This window comes from Caloenas nicobarica, chromosome 3, assembly GCF_036013445.1.
Source record: "Caloenas nicobarica isolate bCalNic1 chromosome 3, bCalNic1.hap1, whole genome shotgun sequence".
Lineage (NCBI taxonomy): Eukaryota > Metazoa > Chordata > Aves > Columbiformes > Columbidae > Caloenas > Caloenas nicobarica.
Genome location: NC_088247.1, coordinates 117,742,158 through 117,763,271, shown reverse-complemented (window position 1 = coordinate 117,763,271; position 21,114 = coordinate 117,742,158). Strand labels below are relative to the sequence as shown.

Below are 21,114 nucleotides of genomic sequence, written 5' to 3'. Positions count from 1 at the left end.
TTCTTTTGTTGAGTAAATAAATATAGTTTCTTTAATTGGTATTTACATTCAGGTTAATTTTGTAAGCACACAGTGTCTTTGCATATGATCTATGAAATACTGGTGACACTAGTGGGAATATTAATTCAAATCAGTGCATGTTCCACATATTGCCTATTGACTACTGCAAATCTCACTGTGCTTAGAGAAGTCAGGAGGTACTCTTTAATATAGTCTGCGATGCTCATTTTTAACTCTGTTTTGTTCACAGTTATGTATCTGCTGGCTGCTCTGAAACCTGAGTTTTCTTCACAATAATTGTTCTTCCTTATTTGAAATGATATGTCATGACCTTTATATATTTACAAGACTACTGGGAAAATGAATGTTGAATCCCAAATTAATCATCATCTGTTTCATCAAAACTGTTGCATAATCTCATAAAAAGATAATTGCAAGATTATTTAAGTTACTTGCTTTCAAAGGGCCTGTTTGCACTCACATCAAAGCTCATGGAATGACTTCAACCGAAACGTGATTGGGCCCTTTGGTTTGAGCTGTTAGTCCTCTTCATCAATCTTTTTCCTTGAACAAGGCGACTTTGGGTACTGTGGAGCTTAATGCCCGATACAAAACATGAAAATAAAACGGGAGTGAGGTGACTAGCACCATTTAGTAATCTTATACCGCTATGGAATAGATAGACGTGGGCTGTTTCTTCCTCTCTTCCTCCTGCTAGCTATGTTTTGCTCATAAATATCAAGACTTAGCTTGTGGTCTTCTTTAAAAAGGCATTTTTCCTTCTCCATTTAACCTCCTGCCTTTCTCTGACAATATCTTTATGCTTCTAACAATGTCTTCTGGTTGGGAAGTTGATAAATGTTGTTTCTGATTGCTCAGCAGGCATCCTGTTAGAGCAGATTGCCTCCCAGACAGCCAAGCGCTTTACCTGTTAGTGCTTTTCCTTGCCATAGAGTCACAGTACAAGACACCAACCGAACCATTCATTGAACCTGTATTTCTAGCTTCAGAGCTTTTACTTAAAGCCTAGAATACTGCAGCAGCTTCTGCTAGTTCCTGGTGAATGGCACATTGTTTCGGTTTTGTGGAGATTTTTCTTTTTTTACAAGAGAATGCATTAAATCTTGAAAAATCTTTACTAAAATTATTAATCGTGAGGCAGGATAAGAGTTTGGATAGGCCATAGTAGCTTTCAGCTTATTTAGCTCAGCTTGAGCTTTATGGTGACTAGTACTCGCTTTTTTTTTTTTTAAAGATTAGCAATGTTAAGAACTGAATTAAATTTAAATCTGCTTTTCTGAAATGTAACTAGGAGTTGGTGGGGGTTTTTTTTGCCATTAAGAGTTATAATTCATTCTAAGAAGTATTGTGGGTCAAGTTTTACATCGCAGCGCAATTGCTCCAACCCTTAGGAATACAGTTTAGAGCAACTGCTTTCAACTACGTAAATGGTGTTCTGTTGTTTTGTGACTAATGTTTTGTCAGTTGTGAAATTTCACCCTTTACAACTGCAAGTTCTGTAAATTAGCCAGAATGGGAATGAGAAGTCTGGTGATTCAGAATAGTGTATTATACTCCTTGAGAAAAGAGAAAAATGTTAGTGGATTATAGCAAGACAAAAAATTTTGAATAAGGTGCTTTACTTCAGGGTAAGGTATACCGTAAAAATCTTTTTGACTGAATTTGTGAGGAGTATCAAGAGACACGACAGCACTTGGGAAACCTTAAAAAAAAAAAAAAATTTGAAACATGTCGAATTGCCAATGCAACAAATTCAACACAATTTCTCCTTAATTCTTTATAATCTGAAAGAATTGTAAACCCATTTCTATAAATGTTTGATGGAAATGAAATACACTTGCTGCTGTACAGACCCTTAATTTTCAAGCTCCTTAAACCAAGCCATTGTGCTATGGTGGTCTCTAGAAATCCAGGGTGTGTATATGCTGGGCTGCTTGCCTTGAGGAACTAAATGGGCAACAGAATCATCTAGAGGGACCTGAAAGATTAAGTCACTCATTTGAGTTTAAGGAAAGAGGAGTGGGGCAGATCTGAGAACCAAATTCACTTTTTTGGAGCCATAATTTCTCATCCTATCTAAAGACAAACCATCCTGCCTCTAGTGTTAATATATTAATTTTTCTAAAACTACCGAACTCGTAAACTAGGCCTAAATTCATTAGTTTCCATGAGGCATGACTCTGCTGTGGTAATGGGAAATAACAGCTGAGGGCTATTTTCCTTTTTCCTGGAAGCTGTTATAGCAATACACATAATTATGGAGGGAATAATCTGGGAATTATGGAAGAGAATCCAGACAAAGTGCACGCTGACTCTCTCATTATGCTTCCAAAAGATACCACAAGAGAGGGTCTCTGTAATACTAAGGCACTGCAAGAAAGAAAACCAGAAACCAGGCAGTCTCTTCTTTGCATGAAGCATAGAGGTCCTGTTAATTTAGCAGCCACAGAGTCCAGAGCACATAATTTTTTGGTCTCCAAAAGGGTTGGGTATTTCTCCAAGGTGATTTCTGGTTTGCCAGTCCATTTAATACTTTTGTCTTTTAGTTCAACTCACAGCTAAACTTGCATGTAAATAAAAGCAGGTGAGACAGTCTGCTTTCCAGTCGGTTCCAATCTGCATATACAGCTGGGACAATAATTAAGAGCTGGAAGAGATTAAAAAAAAAAAGGCAAAGGTGCAGCCATTACACTGATATAAACAAATGCACAGCTTTGAAGTCAGTGGACCTTTGACAGTTTATACCAGCTGTGATTTAACAAATCTGGTAGGCTGTTAAATCTTTCACAGTTAACTTCAGCGTTCTTAAACATGTTGTGTGTTTTATGGACTGGTTTTAACAGTCTGCAAAAATGTATTAAGCTATAAACTTAACAGGGAAGCAAGAACAGGTTATATTACATTAAAAAGGGTGAATTAACACTTCCTAGGGAATGTACCTACTGACTTTTTGATTTGTGAGTGTAACTGTGCAAGTACTGCATCAATTTGGTCATCTTCTGGTAATAGTTTGGGTGGGGTTTAATTATTATTTTTCATTTTATTTTATCTTTTTGATGTAGACAAGGGCCAGTGGCCCCCTGGGGACCAGGATGCGGGGGGCTGTGAGGGTGGTCCCACGGGATGGAGCGGCAGCAGGGAAGGACCACGGTGATGGGCTGAGGCCAGTGATCCTGGAACATCATTGGGTCAGGGACTGATGGCCCCAGTGAAAAGCACATGCACAGAGCTCTGCTAATTGCCACAGTAATGAATTAATTTTACCACGACATGAAAAGTCTCATGGTGGAGATCTCGGGCGCCAGTGGGTCAGGAATTCTGTTCAGCAGTGTCTTTTGTCCAAACCATTGGTGGTTCATTCTTCCTCATACAAGGCAATGTTCAGAGAACTGTGCAGTGCTTCCTATGACCTGGAGATCCGTAGGTGCCAGCTGCATATCAGGTCAATCTATCCAGAGTAAAACGTGGGCCTAGTGAGTGCAGCAGTGACTAGGTCATTTCATAAACAAAGACACTATCTGTGTTGTCATTTCAAATATTGTGCATTACCTTTATTCTCACAGTATTTTCCAGACATTTGTGATGCTTCTATGAAAGAAAAAAAATAAAATTATTTTGACAGGAAATAGGCTTTTGTATAAGATTCCCCTCCCTTTCCAATCTCTTTTCTTGCAGCAGCTGCTGTTGCCAGGCTTCGTTGCTATGGTGGTGTTTTGTGTGCCAGAATTTTATATTCACTCTTGAAGAGTCACCTGAGAGAGAGTGGCTGTGCCACGTAAGTTCGCAGTCTCACTCATAAAGATAAAAGATATATCTGACTGCTGACGCTGTTTACATATGGCATGTAGTGAATGGATCAGATAAAATATAAAAATACTCCAATGACTTCTGGCTGTGAGGTTATGGAGGTATTAACTTAACAGATGAATTCTTTTAGTAAATGAGTGACTAAAAAATATAATGAAGATCTCTCTCGGGACTACTGCCTTTAGTAGGTTTAATTTCTTAACAAGACAGTCACACAAGGCAGTTTCACTACACCTTGTGGCACTTGTCTCTCATTGGTAAGATTTGAGTTCTACTGTCTGTGTTATTTGAAAGGTGCTTTTCTTAGAATGACCATGCTTTTATCAGAGAGACGGGGTCAAATTTCCAGTATTTCTTTTCTGGAGAGTTGTTCTGTAGAACTTAATCATCCTCCTCCCACTGATAAAGTATAATTTGGCTGAATTTAAAGTGCAATTAGGATCATATACTTCTGGTGAAGATTAGTTTTTCTTTAATCCCAAATCCTGCAAACACTGCCACTTACGTTTAACTCTTAGTATGTTAGGTGTGCTGTTGCATTGAAGCATTTTCAAGGCTGGACCCACTGCTTCTTTCCACAATGCAGACTCACACCAATAAACTCAGGATAGCAAGTGACTAAAATGTAATATCTGTTTCTCTAAGAGCAAATTTTATTTTTAATGCATTTCTCGTATCACCTCATGATACAGTCTTTCAGTATAGCTTTTGCCATATCTCCATTTGACCTGACCTGGATCAATGCCATCTGTTATCTACATCAGTTATTGTTCTTTTCTCCTATTTGTCTACATACACTTTCAGATGTGCATCTAGAATATACTGTGTATTCAGTTTATTCCCCTAGAAATGAAATATCATACTTAAGTGTGTTATATAAAAAAATAATGCTTTACAGGTATATTGCATTCAAATAACGTTTATCATTTACGTGAGGCAATCATTTCACTGTTCAGGCTCAGATTTTTTTTTTTTTGAACCTACATAAATGAAAACATCCAGAAATCAGTTCCCTCAGCAATATAAGATCAGCATGTGTCACATCTGATATGTGCAATTTTGAATAACTCCCGGAATAAGCCCTCTGCTGAGTTTATTTCTAACAGTACATCTTTCCTTTAATTTTTGGAACTAAAAGGGGCGGAGACAAGAAGAAATTGAAGATATGCATAGTAGTGATGCCTACTGCACATTTGGAGAAAGGCGTCTAGTTCTTCTTTTGCCAGACTTGGTCCAGTCATCTAATGATAAGATATTCACACTCTTTCTGGGTACAGTGATCCAGCTGTACAGTGATCCAGCTGAGTGTAGCTGGTTTCCAGGTCACTGATCCCATGCTCTATGGAAAAGAAAATTTGAATTTAGACATGCACTGAATTTAAGCATTTGCAATATGTACTGCATGCCAAGAAATGTATTCTTAGCTGGAGCAGATGCTAATTAAGCAATAGTGATAACACATAAGCTAGCTGTCTGCCTTGAAACTAAAATTCCTACTGATTTCACCGAGCCCAGGATTTCAGCAAAGGCTGAATCATAAGCACTTTCCAGAACTGTTGTTTAAAAGGCACAGTCATAATGCCATTTCCTTTTGTGCTTCTTCCTCCTTTTGATGGAAAATCCATTAGATAGCTGCCATATAAAAGGCATGTTTCTCTTCAGCCAAATACCATCAGATTAAAATACTGAAGTCTGAAAAGCTACAAAATTGCTCCAAACAATACTTAATATCTGAAATACCAGATACCAATATCAGAGTCTGATCACCTCTTCCATTTCAGACTAATGGATTTCCAGGTGTCTATGGCATCATCATGAATTGTCATTTTATTTCTCTAACAGAGACTGTGAAGAAGGCCAAGCCAAGTGAAAATGTGTTATGGACTTGTTGAGGAAATAGCCATAGAGGTGCCACCATCCATGGTAGCTTCACATCTTCCAAACAGTTGATTTTGACAGACTGCTGTGAATACAAGTGCTTAAGGGATCACGGAGAAGTATGGTAGCATCAAGTGCTCTTTGCTCTTATTTTCTGGTGGATTTAAATATATTTATTTTTTTGTACACTATATACTGGGATGAAAAGGCATTTGTGAAAAACGGTGCTGAAAATCTCTCTCCCTTACCTCCTTGTAGAGCAATCCTGTACTTATGTCAGTGCAGTCAAACCCAGAATTTGATATATCTCTAAGTCGTGGGAAATGAGTAGAAATTAAAGCGCAGCAGTAAGAGAGAAGACTTGCATCCTCACTGATGTGATACCTGCATGTGCATGGTTGATAAGAATAAAAAATAGATCAAATGGATTAATTTGGTTTGGAATGTGTATGGTGCCTGCATGGACCATCGTAAAGGAACAGATTTGGCTCCCACTAATGGCAATGAAAAATTTCTTATTAAAGGGAAAGAATTTGGAAGAGGCCCAGAGGAAGAGCTTTAACAACTCTGTAGAACAGTAAAAGTTGTCCAATATGCCAGTTTTGTAGCTTTTTAATTAACAAAGGAACATCTCCCCACTCAGACTATATATATTTTTTACTTAGTAATTTTTTGAAATCTCATTCCTCTGAAACTAAAACAATTTTTCTTTGAAGATGTTCTTTCTATATTGTTTGCTGTGTCTATAGTAGAAGTTTGAGTTCATGCCCCTAAATCATAAGGGTCAATTGGAAACCTCTACAAAGAAATTAGAAATCTCATGTGTTGTGTCATCTGATACTTTCTCTCTGTTACAACTGCACAGGGGCTCTAACAGAGAGAAGGTCATTTGTGGAGTACATATTTTGTTCTTTAAAAACCCTGGATTTAGGATTTTGCTGGGTTAGAGGGCATTTTGCCATCTTTATGCCTTTTGAGTTTAGTATACCTAAAACTGAATTAAGATCATCTGCCTTTGTTCTGAGGAAGCCTCTTTATCTTATGAGAGCAAAAAGCTTTGGTAAAGCAATTTGTGTATTCAAAGCATCAAGCTTTGATGGGAATTGTATGCACCACTCTCTTTAATTCTTTTTTCTTTTGGCGTCTTGTTCATCACTTTGTAGGCTGAGTGTTGCTCTTCCACTTTGCTTTTGCGATAACTGTTTCCTAAAACTGCCCTCGGCATCCCCTGTGCTCACCCCTTCCGAAGCTGCTCCTTGGCCGCATCTCTCAGTAGGACAAGCGGTATAAACACCTTTGCTCCCTTCTCAGGCAGAGACCCCCTCAGTGCGTTTTCACGCGTCTCCCCGTTGTCCTTCCCGCTTCGGAGGGCACCGAGAGGGCTGACCGGGCCGGCAGTTCGAGGACGATAACTGCTGGGCGCCGGTGGCCCGGGACACGGCCCCGGCGGGGGTCTTCGCCCCCAAGCGGAGCCCGAGGCCCTTTGCCCGGCCTCCGCGGCGGGTGCCGCCGGCAGGTGGCGCCGCAGCGCCGCTGACCTCGGCGCGGGGGAACCTCGGGGGCCGAGCCTGGCGGGGAGGAAGGAGGGGCGGGCGGGAGGGGAGCGGAGCGGGCAGCGCCGCTCGCTCCGTGCCCCTGCGTGCGTGTGTGTGAGAGAGAGCGGGCGGGCGTGTGCGTGCGTGGCGAGCCGGCTGTATATAGAGGATGTGCCGCTGCATGGTTCGCCCCGGCCGCTGCCGCGCCAGGTCTCTCCTCCGGCGCCAGTGAAGCCTCTCGCTGCCTGGGCAGCTGCTTCCCTGCCCGCTCCCGGCGCGCCGAGCGCAGCTCCCGGCCTCTCTCCTGGGGCCGTTTCCGGCGCCCCGGCGTTCCTGCTGAGGCGGCCGCCTCCCGCGGCTTCTCCGCTTCGGGGGAGAGCGCGTCAATGCTGTGCAAATGGCTGGGGCACAGCCAGGGGTGCACGCTCTGCAGCTCAAGCCTGTCTGCGTCTCTGAGACCCTGAAGAAAGGCATCAAATTCGTCAAGTGGGACGATGTGAGTAGCTTCCCTCTTCTCCTCCGCGCTTCTCCTCGCCGTGCCCCACACGCAGGGGGCACGGCGGGGTTATGCAATGCGTAGGGCGCATCGATCGGGCAGGAGGGCTCCGGCACACATGTTGTGGCCGCCCGGAGCCGCGGCCGGCCCTGCCCTGCGCGGCGGCGGGGAGCCGCGGCGGGCCGGCCCCGGGGCGCTGTGCCCGCCTGCCCGGTGCGGAGGGCAGGTGCCAGGCGGCGGGGCTGTCCCGCGGCGGGAGTTCAGGCGGCGGAGGAGTTGGCAGCGGGTCAGGGACGGTGGCGGTGGCCGTGGCCGGCGCTAGGTGTCCCCGCCCGGGCTGGGCGGCCGCCGCGTGGGGTCCGGGCCGAGCCGAAAGGCGTTGGTAAACCGCCGGCCGTCTGCCGGGCAAACTTTCTCCAAAGGTTCTCCCGGCTCCCTTCGCTTGGCGGGTGCGAGTTGTGTTGGGCTGGCTCCTTTCGCGAGCGTCTCCCTCCCTTGCCTCCCTTGTTTTATTGTGCATGTTGCCACCTCTGTTACCGTAACGTAGTTGTTTCAACGTGTTCTTTATCTCTTGTTCCATCTCTGGTTTCCTCCTCCCGGCTTTTATCCTTCCTCTGGCTCCTGCCCTTCCCCTTCTCTGTCTCTGGTGGGATTGTCAAGCCCTGGACGTGTTCTCCCAGGGCTTGCTGTTTGCATACCCCTGCTCACCCTTCTTGCCTCAGCGAAGGCACTCTTCTTTTTCACTAGGGCATGCGACTTCAAAATCACATCTGCTTTCCCCTTACCACTTGCTGCTTCCCAACCCTTTACACTTGTATTGCCTCATGTAGGAGAGAGTGTGGTTTTCACTTCACCTGTGGCAGTACAGCTGCTTGGCAGCTGGGATTTATTTCTTCACTTGCAGGGCATGCCTAGGACTGTTGCAGAGAAAGGTAGCCTTTCTCTGTTTAGCTTTCCTTTTCTCAAAGCAGGAAAGTAAGCCTGCTGTGCCGCGGAGAAAGAAAACAGAAGGATGAGTCCTCTGTTAGCCTTGCTCCTACAATAAGACATAGGACATTTGTGTCTCAATTGTGCATGGGGGAGTGGGTGCCCCAAAAAGTCTGTCTGTGAATGTTGTCTGGAGAAGATGAGCACAGAGAGACTTGAGCTGTGTTAGAGGAGTGATTGGGAAAGAAGGCAGGCAGTTCAAATGCCACAGTTGTTGAGGATAACTTGTTCTGAGATCCTTAATGCAGCTCTCCAATATTTTTTTTCTGTTAATTCGGCTGCGCTAAAGACATCCACAGCAACAACTGGAGGGATAACAGAGAGAAAAGGTGAAGGAACAGTTCTTGTGTCTAACAACTGTTCTTATCTTGTTACATATTGCTGTTTTGCTGTTGCTTTCAGCCTGTTCAGCAACCAAATGTGTGAGTCTGACCTCTGTAAACCTGTGATAAACACTCTCAAGGAGGCAAAGCACACCAAAAAACTGGACAGCTTGTAGTATGAAATTTTATTTACGTTAAACAGCTCAGCAACCTGACCTTGTCTGCAGTAGTAAATATTGGCTTGACACAGGTTATTCATGTTTGGAAGATAGATGGGCACTAAGCTTGAATGACTTGCCTGAGAAAATGTTTTCCTTCAGCTGATCTTTTCCTTAGTACAGGAAAAGGCAGTATAACCTCAGCCTTGTCATTGCAGTTATTGTTTTATTTTTGGTAAGCTACCAAGAAATTTCCACAGGTATATACAGAGATCAAGTTAACAGTCATTTAAGTCTCCAGACTGAAAGGCTGAGAGATTAAGCACCAGTTAAAATGATTGGTTTGTGATGTTTCCCAAGTAGTGTATTGTACACATAGAATTTGATGGAGAAGAGGTGTTCTCCATGCACAGTGGATATTCAGTGGCTAAACTGTCTGCTATAGACTAATTGGAAAAAGATTTTCAATTGCAAACCTAAAGGCTGCAGTAATAAAATATAGCTGAATTCTGGCAAAAGATGTGCATTTCAGGTTAAAGGTGTTACTCAGCAATCCACAGGTATTGCCTGGGATCTGAGACTGAGATGAGAAAGGGTCCTGTTGAGCTTAGCGAGTGCTTTCATCCGCAACCTTGTGAAAGTTGGTGCTTATTTAGCCACACTGTGATGAAAAAGACTAGCATTAACTCGTTGTTGACCATAAATTATGTGTGTATGTATGCATTTTCCAACCTCCAGCCCCCGTATTTTGCCTGTAGTGTTTCTTTTCAGCAGTGGAAGCCCCACAAAATCAAAGATTTCAAGGGACGTGAGTCTCCTTTGGTGCTATGGTTGTAAGAAAGTCTTCAGACGAATGCCTGTCTGGTGACTTTGGAAAGTATTTGGCATTAAGTAAGCCAATAACCACTTCAGAGTCTTTCTTTTCTATCAAATTAATCTGCTTGAAGGAGTTTTTAAAAGTGATGATTATTAATCCGAACCTCTGTGGTCTCTCATGTAAGTAAGCATGCACAAACTCTAGTGAAACAATAGACTGCAATGAGAAATAGTAAACTACAAAATGTAACAGTACAGTAGAATTGACCATAATGAGTACTTTGGCTCTGCTGTGCTAACAGGAATGTTCAGAAGAGCGATGCTCACATACTGATGTGTGTTACGCACCATTTTCTATTTACTGTTTCTGGGTGAGAACGGGAGCTCAGTTCTTCTGCATCGCCTGTGCGCTAGGGCAGCATTCGTTCCTGTCCAAGGCACTTCCCTGCTGTTTTGTTTTGCAGTTTAAAGATGGCTTTATTGACTTTGCTTCGCATTTCATACAGCGGAAGAGTGTTTTGGTGAATTCCTATGACTTGTACCAAGTTTCAGCCCAAAGCAAAATTTTTCCAGCTGAGTTATAAACCACTGAAAAGTAGTGTGCGTTGTTTTTTTGGTTTTTTTGTTTTTTTTAATGGGAATGCCAGAAGGATTTAAACCAGAGCACGAGAGACGTGTAAGGAATTTCATGGTGTATAGAGCAGCAGTTGTTAAAGAATGTATTTGCCAGCTTTTAGAAGGATGCTGCAGCATCTGACAAAAGCTGTAGCAATACAGCCTTTCAAACCAGTTCGCCCATCCTGAGCTTCTAGTAGCTCCGTGCCTAATTAGTAACTCTGAGGCTGCTAATAAGCAGATGTGGTACTGATGTTAGATGGACCTCCTCTCTGAGGAACAGCAGTGTGATGATGATCCAGTTTGAAAGAGAAACACTTTACCTGAGCATTGCACAGAGGGGAGGAGAAGGTTGCATCAACCGCTCAAGATCATATACAGGCAGGTGGAATGCAAACAGCTCAGGAGGCTTGAAACTCCATTTTCTCTGCGGACCATCTTCAATTTCTAAATTGTAAAAGCATTAGGATCAGTTGAAAACTTCTGGCTTTGCAAGACAAGTAACGCTTGTGCATCAGGATTGGATGCAATACCACTTACAGCATCCAATGCCTAACAGAGCCTATGTACAAATTCCACTTTTGGATTGGGATATAAAGCATTAAAGTCAAACAGATGATTGTTGTCCTGTTGCTTTGCTTTTACTCACACTGTTTCTGTTTTATTCTAGAACAGTATTACAGATAGGAAAACAGATTTTATAATTAACTCTTGTTCTTGATGTGTATGTTGGATTTGCAAAGCACTGGACAGAAATAGCTGAAGTTTTTGAACAGGTGAAAGATGAAAGTGACTGGTTGCTTGGATGTGGCGGTGGGGTTTTTTTTTGTGTGGATGTATGAATGTGTGTGTTTCTAGTTTAAGATGCCATTTGGCTGAGCACTGGCTTTTTCAAATCATGTTCCTTCATGCTGCCTTCAGCCGGGCCTTTATAGCCACTTTTCCCCTGCTACCGGGAAGAGACTCTGAATCCCTTAAGTGCTGGTCTGATCTTTGAACAGATGTGCTCTCTTATTCCTGGAGAGAAGCAATATCTGTGAGAGAGAACAGGCTTAAGGAAGAACTGACTTGATCCACACTGCTGTACTGAAACCCAGGTTAGAACAGCTCTTCCTGATGAGAGTTTTAAAACAGTTTGATAAATAAATAAAAAAGGATGCAATTAAGTGAAGCCGTTTTTGTAGGGGGTTAAACTTAATGTGGTAGAATGTGTTGCTAGCTGAGAAGGTTAATGGAACCTGAGTATAAAGAGCAGCTTCTCTCAGGACCAATCTTATTTCTGAAGGGGCTGAAACCTGCCTTGCCTGTGGTTTTTGCTTTATTTTTCTCTGGCCTGTAGTGGGAACAAGGTGGACAGAACTGAGTTAACAAATAGCTCGAGCTAGAGCACAGCTGAACTGATGTTTTCTAAGAGCAGGAGTTGGCATGCTGTAGCAAGTTAATATGACGGTGTGTATTCAAAAATAGATTTGTTTTCAGTTCTTGCTTAAAGGCTTTCTTATCTTCCCTAGTGATAATATGTACTTTACATAAAGAATTTGACTGGTCTCTCTGTGGCTTACACTATTTACTTGCAAGTTAACTGTATCAGTAAAGTAATGTAACTGCATCCAAATTGAGGGACGTTATTCTAATTTTATAGCCATATATTTTTTTCTAAATATTTAGTTACTGAAGCAAACCTGCTGATAGGTAGCACTTGTTTAGTGGCTACAGCACTTCACCAGGTATTCATTCCAGTGAGCTGCAAAAGTGAACCCAGGTCTTTTAAGTTTTATTTTAATGCCTTTGCCTTAGAGCAGTTCTTCATCTTTATAAAACATTTGTGAGCTCAGATGGTGAGTGCTATGTAAAGTTTTCAGGCTTCTTTATTTGTTTAGAAGCTTTTAAAGAAAATTAGTAAGAGTATGAGATACATCCCCTTTAACCTTTCAAGTAAATATAACATTATAGTATCATTATAATGGATAAGCTGAGATAAAACAAAGAAAAAACCTGGAAATTTTCAGAAGTGATTTGAAGATGCTGACACTCAAATAACTTGATTTTTTTTTTCCTGCCCTTTTATTATTTTTTAAACTCTGCACAAGTCTATTACTACAGTACATTACTGAGGCCATGAAAATGAACCACCATTGTTCTGTGTGTATGAAACTAAAACAATAAACTGAAAAGGGTTTATTTTTTTCTGATTGCTTTCAGTTTGGAGGGAAGAAGTCTAACATTCTAGAGATTTTGTTGGTTTTTCTTTCTTTGTTGCTAATCTTTATGTAGTAAACAAATATCAGCTCTGTGCTATATAGAAATATTTTATCTACATGAGTAGAAGTTGTGGTTTTGGTCTTTTGCAACACAGGAGAGTAATCAGATTGAGTTTAAAATTTCTCAGCGGTTAACATTTAATAAAGACCAGAGCCTGAATGTAGTTAACTCCGTTGGAAAGCTCTTGCTGACTTGAGCTTGGGGGGGAAAATGATTTGGATCCCCTGCAGAAGGGTGAGATGCCTGCCGCAGAAGATCTAGTGAGGACTTCATGTGTTTAAGATCCTCATAACATCTATGTTATTGTAGCGTCTGAGGCCTTTGGAGTGTTGGTAGGGACTAGGGGAACTGGAAATCAGAAAACAACTCTTAAGTAAATGAGGAATTCTATGGGAAAGAAAAGCTAACAGTGAATTGAAGTTGTGCACTGTATGCTTTCTTCGCTTTAATGTTTGAGAGTGCTCAAGGCCTTTTTCTTTTAACAAAGGCTTAGGTGAAATCGAGAGTTAACTTGAATCATTATGGATTCTTTTATCTATTATAAAGTAAATGCTTCATAAACACTTTTAAATTTATTTTCACAAGACCCGTTAGATAACAAAATGTGTTCCCAATTGTACTGTTGTAGGTCCAAAAAAAGAGAGAAAAACATAAAAAACTTAGTAATTTTCAATCTGTGATTAGATACCTTGGACCTAATTTTCAGACTGCATAGCACTATTCAGTCAGATGTTCAGAATGACTCCCCAGTGACTTCAGATGAATTCGGGCTGAGCATCTTTCAAAATTAGAAAATGAAATGTGGAAATCTACTATTCCTTCAAAATCGGAATGCAGCATTTACACTATAAACAGACAGGTTTAAATGATTTGCTCAGCATCACATAAGAACTCTCTGGCAGAGATAAAACCTCCCTGCTTGGCATTTGGCTACCTTAGCTATAAATTTCTCCCATTATTTCTTCTTTCTTGACTGCATACTTTGCAACATCTACAACAAATCAGGACTCATGCAGTCAAATCAAGACATGTAGTAAAGCTATAGTTAGCCCAAGAGTATGGAGATGCTGAGAAGCAAGGCTGCGTAGTCTGCTTCTGAGAAACAAATCCCACTCAAGGTAGTGCTTTGAAGCTTGTAGGAAGTTAGTCTTTAATTAGCAGAATGATGACTTCTGTCGTGTGGTGCCATCACCAAAGTTTCTCCAGGCTTTAACCACTCTAATAGCAAAGAATATCTTCCTGCATGTTCCTGTTGAACAAGTGGGATTTCAGTTTACCGGTCTGGTAAACTCAATTCCAGTTTTGATTTCTTGTCCTGCTTCTAACCTCCAGCACTCATTTTACCTTCTCTAGCTTTTCCTTTCTGCAGTCTGTTCCTTCACATGGCAGATTTGGTTCTTCTGCCCTCAGTGAAAGAGGCCATGTTTACCCTTCCGAATTATTTCAGTGATTCATTGCAAAACCAGGCAACTGATACTCTCTTCCTCTCGCTCATAGTTCAGCTGTCAGTCTAAAGAAATTTATAGTACTAATTGTTTGGGTAATCCTGCTTGGTTCCAATCTGAGTACACCCAGTGTATTATGGAATTTAACAGCTAACGCATCTGCTGACCGTGTGTAAACTATGGTTTTGCTATGCCTTCTCCTTTGCTTCTTCTCCGCTCCCCCTGGCTCATGGGGTGACAAGAAAAGTCTTTGTGGGGACTCTCCCCACACCTTGCCCACAGCCCTACACTTGTGCTGAAGCACAGCTCAAGCCCTTTTGCCAAAGTGAAAGAAGAGTTGCAGAATATTTTGCCTCTGCCAGAAACAATCTGCATTTCTTAGCTTTGTGTTTGGAAGCGGTTTGGCAGGAATTTTCCAGAAGATTGGAGGAAACGAAATAATGATGTGTATAAATGTTTTCAGATTATATTTGAGGATGTTCAATGTCTCTCAAAATCCAAGGCACAATCAGGAAACAATGGTCTGGCTTAATAACGTGGTGCCATGAGACCTGTCTGCTGTAAGAGCTGAAGATAGAGGCTGGTCTGCTGTTCTTTTAAAAATCTGTTGATGTGAGTTTTGACTGCAACTGTTTCTTAGAAACATCATCATTATCTATGTATGATTTATTAAAACACATACTCATCTGACTCAGGGCCTTGCTAGTTGACAACGTACATGTTGATTTTTCATTCCTCTGTAGGTACTTTCAAGATCCATTAGGAACTTTCCATCTATGGTAGGATTGACGCGATACTTGCATCGCAGGCACACTAGTCCCAGCCTATTATATTCGCCGATCATTTTAACACTGAACTGTGCTTGGCACAAAACGCAGCGGCAACAGTGTTACACCCTTGCCTTAATACGTACTGAATAAAGTACAGAGAGTTCTGGGAGCAAGGTCCAAAGCCCAGGACGTAGGTGGCAGAGCGGTGCACCCTTATGTAGCTGTTCTTTCTCGCCTCGTGTCTCTTCAGGTTTTACCAGTGACGGTTGAGAAGGAGGCTAAAAGGCTCCATCCCTCGTGGCTGGATGCACAGCCTGGTCCTGGGAATGCTGTGAAGTTTAGGAAGCCTGGATGTACGGTCAGAAAGGAACTAAACTGAGGTTGCCACCCTCTTCACTGTTTGGTTTTGTGTGGTAGTCTTTATTGGTCAGTAACATTAAAACAGAGGTGGCACTTTTTGCTCACTGATGTTAGATGTAGTCGAGGGGATCCACATTTAAAATCAGACCTTGATATGTTTTACTTGATAGGCACTTAAATATGGATTTGTCCCTTGATCTTCTGTCCCTGTCTTATACTGTGCCTGGTTGGTAAGGATCCCAAAGTTCTCTGTGGCACTTTGTGGGCATAAATTTGAAACCTTTTTGTTTAAAAGTAGAACATAAAGAATATTGGTAATGCGGGGTCTGAGGTTGTACAGCCAATTAGGAGGCGATTTAATGGAATAAGTATAGAACAACCACATTATTTGGATGAGGCTGTGAAATTGGAGGAAAGTAGAGGGTTGGCCCTAAGTCAACAAATAAAAAGGTGAGGGGGCTTTTAAAGGTGAAATTAAAAGTCCTTTTAAAAATTATTCATTGAAGTTTAGACTGCTATGATATGCAGCACATTGGGACTGCCAGGTTATGGCCACTCCATGCCTTTCGAGTCAAGGAATTTGCAATAGCAATGTCAGAAACCAAGTCACTGCTTGGCACAAGCACCCGTGGGTGGCGTCTAAAAAACCTAATAACCCATAACCATTTTCATCATTGACTGGGACACTCTACCTTTCTCTTCTTCCTCACCCCTTTCTGGTCACATCTACTGGATTTTATTCTATCTCATTCTGGATCTGAGTGGGTTAGGGAATAAATGAATGTCAGCTCCCTATATGTGTGGTTGGTAAATCTGTTCAGGGGAGTTATGGGATAGGTCAGCTCTTTGGGTGAGAAAATTGAATTAGTGGGCTTCAGGATTCTGTTCTGAATGACTGCAGGTTGGGTAATAAACCACAGTTATTCCCATATAGTACAATAGTTTTTGTAAATAAATGTACCAGACAATTGTCATTCGAAACAAGTTTCTATTTCAGAGCCTTGAGCCACTCTTCTTGAATGTATAAAGGGTTTTTCATGTGTCTTTTCAATTGTTGCCTGCTTTTGCCAGCCCTGATTGCAGAGCAGTGTAAAAGCAAATAACTGTTCCACACGACAAAGAACTCGGTGTTAATGTGGAGTGGGGAGCAAGACTCGCAGAGCTGATTAGAGGAGTTTATTTCCATTCCTCTGCACCCAGAACTAAAGAGTTTGGCTTTTGGTGGCAGGGACTTAATAAGAATCATAATTACCTTAGAGAATATGTAAAACCTTGTGCACCTGACTTCTATTGATCCGTTAACTGCCTGGAAGGTTTTCTAAGACCTCTGCACACTCATGCATACAAAGTTTTTCTCAGATCTGATATTTGTATACAGCGTGACAGCGTGGGGTTCTCGTGTTCATCAGCATGCTTATTGTGCTATGCTTAATGTCAGAGTAGTGTAGTTAGTGTAACAAAAAAGGCATAATGCACAACTGCCTTTTTCTGATTTAAAACAAACAACTTCCTGGAGCACAGAGGACCTTAAACTAAGACTGATAATTATCCCTGTCATGATGAGGTTTCCTTTGTGTCACCTAGCAGATATTGAAGACTCTTTCCTCCTATCCTCCACTTTTTTGAGTCTGATTATAGTCAACATTTTACAGCCCACATCTACAAAAGTGTTACTTTGACAGCTGTATGTCATCAGCACAGACAAATCCACACAGCTTTTGGGTTGAAGCAACTGATTTGAAGTGATTAACCAGTAAATTGATTAATCCTAGACATAATCGCTTCATGCCTGTCTGTTTTCCATCACTGCCTTCTCTTCCCACCCCCAAAACTGTGTGTATCTCCTCTGAAGGCAGAAGGACACTTAGTCGTTTTCTTTCCTTATTTTACATATTTACATACAGGCTGCATGAGACATAATGAAACAAGCTAAAAAAGGCGAGTTGTATCTCCAGAGCAAGTTTTTTTCTTTTTGAAAGGCAGAGGTTTGAGAATACTTTTGTAGAAGCTTGTGGGTATAGACTACCAATCAACATCTCTTCAAGACCTGGAATTTTTGGTTTTTTTGATAACTTTACCCTTTGCTCTCAAACAGTACCTGACTCTCAGGTGTACAAGATAACTAGGCACTATGGAGAAACAGGAAAGAAAATAGATGGTACAAATTCTGCACGTCTGTTCTCTTAGAGGAGGTGCATACAACGCTGTTTTCTTGTAATGGGGAAAAGAAGGGTCAGCGGCACTTTCTGGAGTGGTTCTGTCCCCAGCTGGGACATTCCCATAGCGCCGCCTGGTACTGGTACGGCTGCGCTGGTTCCCAGTCTCCGAAAGCTCACATGGCACCTGTTTGAGTGTCAGTGTACCTGTGGCACAGTTAATCCACAGCCCGGATCTTCCAGTTATAAAGAGGACTTTACACTCAATTAAGGATTTGATCTTGTATTTCTTCTTAGTGTAGAACTTGGTCTTCTGTTTGTGTTTCTTTTGTGCTGAGATAAAAACATGCTTCGTGCTTGACTCCATTTTACTCTTCTACTTGTTCCCCCGCAGGCTTCTGACTGGTGCTGGGCCTGTCACTTAACTTCTTTGGGTCTCATATTTTCCAGCTATAAACTGGAAATAATTCACCTTCCCTGTTCCACAAATGCGTATTGCCCGGAGTTTGGTACTCGGTCACAAAGAGGACTGTACTGGTGGCTTAATACAGACAAGTGTTGTCTTTTTGCATTGGAAATGGCACTTGCATAAGTTAGTTCTTATTTATTTATGATAATGTAAGTTCTATCACTTTATTTGCACTTAGGAAAAACCCAGTTAAATATGTTTGATTTAAACCTGAACCTATTAGAGCCCACTTTTTTCCTTAAAGAATGTAGATTGACCTCACATACTGCTGTTCTGGAAATAGGTGAATGCTAAAGCTGTAATATAACTGTAACACTTCAACAGAAATATACATCCTTTTTGAGGAGGAATTGTGTGCTTAGCCTGGTTTCCTGTGGAGATAAGGCTTAAGCATTTTTTCTGTCTGCCTGTCTTCTTCCTCCTTGCTATGCTCCCTCGTTAACTTTTCAATTGAGTTTGGCGAACAGGTAGAGGTCTTAAGACAACAGCATTTTTACAGATGTCGTGAAAAATAGTAGAGGAAAGCAAGGAGGACCAAGCTGCACTGATGTCAATTATTACTAAGCACCAGGGAATCCTGATGGGTGGGAGATGTAATGAACACTCACCTGTCTCCTGAGTCAGGTACCTGCTGTCAGTCAGAATACAAGAGTATGTTGGAAACCAGGATGCCTTACTTATGGTACTTACAAATACGCTTGGTTTTATATGACCTGAGCTGTGGACATTACCAGGTTTTCAGCTAGAGTTGGGGAGGAATGTATATACTTCCATTACTAAAATCTTCATGGCTGGATTGTAGAAAAAATAGAAAAATAATAATTGAAAGTGATTGACAAAAGTGTTAATGTAGTGGATGATATTCCAGATTTTCTAGGCAAATTCGGTCTTTGTATGTTAAAGTAAAGCTTATAGGCATTTAGCTTTTGTCTGTATCTGAAGGTTAATTTGGATCCAAGTGGTCAGTGGACTTCTGATAACTATAGCACTTTACTATGTGGATTCTAGTTTGACAATTAGTGTGTTGTGTCTGTTAAACTTCATCTACTTCCAGCTTTTCTGGAGTAACTCCATGTGTTGACAAGTCTAGAGTTATTTAGTGCTGTCTTCTTAGTAATAGAAATACGTTATGTCAGAAAAATGGAGATTAGGCAGGTGATACTAAATTCTTCTAGTGACATTTTGCTAGTGATACCTTCAGGGTAGTTTCTAGATGTTGCAGTTCATTAGTATGGGTGGCAAAGGATCTAGTGCACAATTATGTGTTCTGTGTGCTGACGTGTTTTTTTTTTTTTTGTCTGTCCTTTTTTCTTTCAGGACTCCACCGTTGTGACTCCTATTATTCTCAGAACGGATCCACAGGGATTTTTCTTTTATTGGACAGATCAAAATAAGGTAAGAGAAGAGGCTTCTGCTCCAGAATGGTTCTTTCTGTTTCTGTGGTGTGACGGGCAGGAATCAGGAGGCCCTGCGTGCCAGTCCTGGCACAGCAGACAAGCATTCCATCGGCATACGTTCCTCTGTTCTCCTGGTGAGCAAACACAACAGGCCTGTAGCTCATCCCTGGTGCACAAAATGTGGAGAGGTGGATGGAAGACCTGGTAACTTCCAGCCATGTTAATGATCTGATGGCCAGCAAGGTGTATAATTGTCCTGGTTTACAGGCAAGGATCCATTTGGGATGCTGTTGTTGTTCATAGTTGGCTTGAGGTTTCTCTGTCTTGCCTTTTGTACACTGAGGATTTTGGCTGTGGAGCACAACAGACCCAGAATTCCCGGAGGCCAGCGCTCCCTTTGAGTTCTTCCTCCTCAACTGCTGCGTGCTCCCTGGCCATGCCTGCTGGACCACGTCACTCAGTTCTTACTAATCCTCGCTGGACACTCACTTTCTTTTAAAAACATTCCGGCATGTTTAGATCACTATTATGGCTGGGGAGCTGTTGGGAAAGCTCGTGGCCTGATTCATTGCTGCGTTACTCCAGTTTCACATCCGTGTCACCCCTTAAAATCAGCACTATTGTGTTTCCAGCTGTTGGAGACTGTGGAGCTGCACTGGGGTGAAAGAGTATCAGTACCCTGAGAATTGGATGCAGTTGGTTTCTTATACCATATTAGACATATAATAGAAAATTATTGTTGCGACTCTCATAGGAAAATATTGGATCAACTGGGAACTGAATGAGTTCCTCCTTTTTTTTTTTTTTTTTTTTTCAGATGAAATTTCAAGTACTTACAAAGTAAGTGCTTGTACCACTGCCCTGCTGAAAATGGTGTTAAAACTTGGTAGTGCTTGAGCTTTGGCCTTGTGTTGGAGTGTATGCCAAAATGACTAAACGCATACTTATAGTATTCTGGCTATGTAAACCAGGTATACCAGTTGTGTAGCTGTTTTCCAGGCATTCCCATTGATTTTATGTTTAGCTACCAGTGCAAAAATTGCTTGAGGAGGTAGCAACCGTTAAAAGTGCAGGCTGTACAGGCAATTTGCTATTACATTAGATCATATTTATCTTCCTGTGTTTGCTTTTCAGAGATGAAGCACAACTTTGAGTCAGCGTATTTGGAAAACATATCATGGGGTTATAATAAAAATCTCGTTTTTCTTCGCTTATGCTTGTACAAGGTGATGGTTTTTAATAGCGGGTTCATCTGTTGACAGTCCGGGGTTGTTAAATTACTGCCCCGAGAAGCAAAGTGAATACCTTCAGAAGTTGAAGGCTATGATGGATATGCACCAACCCAGTAGCTATGCCAGAACACAGTGCAGTCTTCTGATGTGTTCCTTCCCTTACATAAACTACTTGTACAAACTGAAAAATAACAGCGAACTTTGTAACAGTAAATGGAAACCCAGAGTTGATTGGAGAGTTTATTTCACTTTTTAATACGTTTGGCACTAAGACCTCCTTCAGTTTCCTACTGTTGTGTGTAAAAACAATGTCTTGAAGCAATTCTGTGAAGAATAGCTATTTATAGAATTGTTCTCATATTCACGAAAAAATGTATTTATAATGCT

The 21,114-nt window shown here is 41.6% G+C and overlaps 1 protein-coding gene across 3 annotated transcripts in view; it reads left to right on the top strand.

The window, feature by feature from the left end:
* The first annotated feature begins 7,312 nt into the window (after positions 1 to 7,312).
* The window catches only part of PLCB1 (phospholipase C beta 1), a 370,006-nt gene continuing 356,204 nt past the window's right edge, over positions 7,313 to 21,114 (top strand). For all 3 annotated transcript variants that reach the window (XM_065630670.1, XM_065630671.1, XM_065630672.1), the window contains exons 1-2: positions 7,313 to 7,737; positions 19,416 to 19,493. In XM_065630670.1, coding sequence (XP_065486742.1) covers positions 7,639 to 7,737; positions 19,416 to 19,493 — 177 coding nt within the window. In that variant the 5' untranslated portion in view covers positions 7,313 to 7,638. The remainder of the gene's footprint in view (positions 7,738 to 19,415; positions 19,494 to 21,114) is intronic.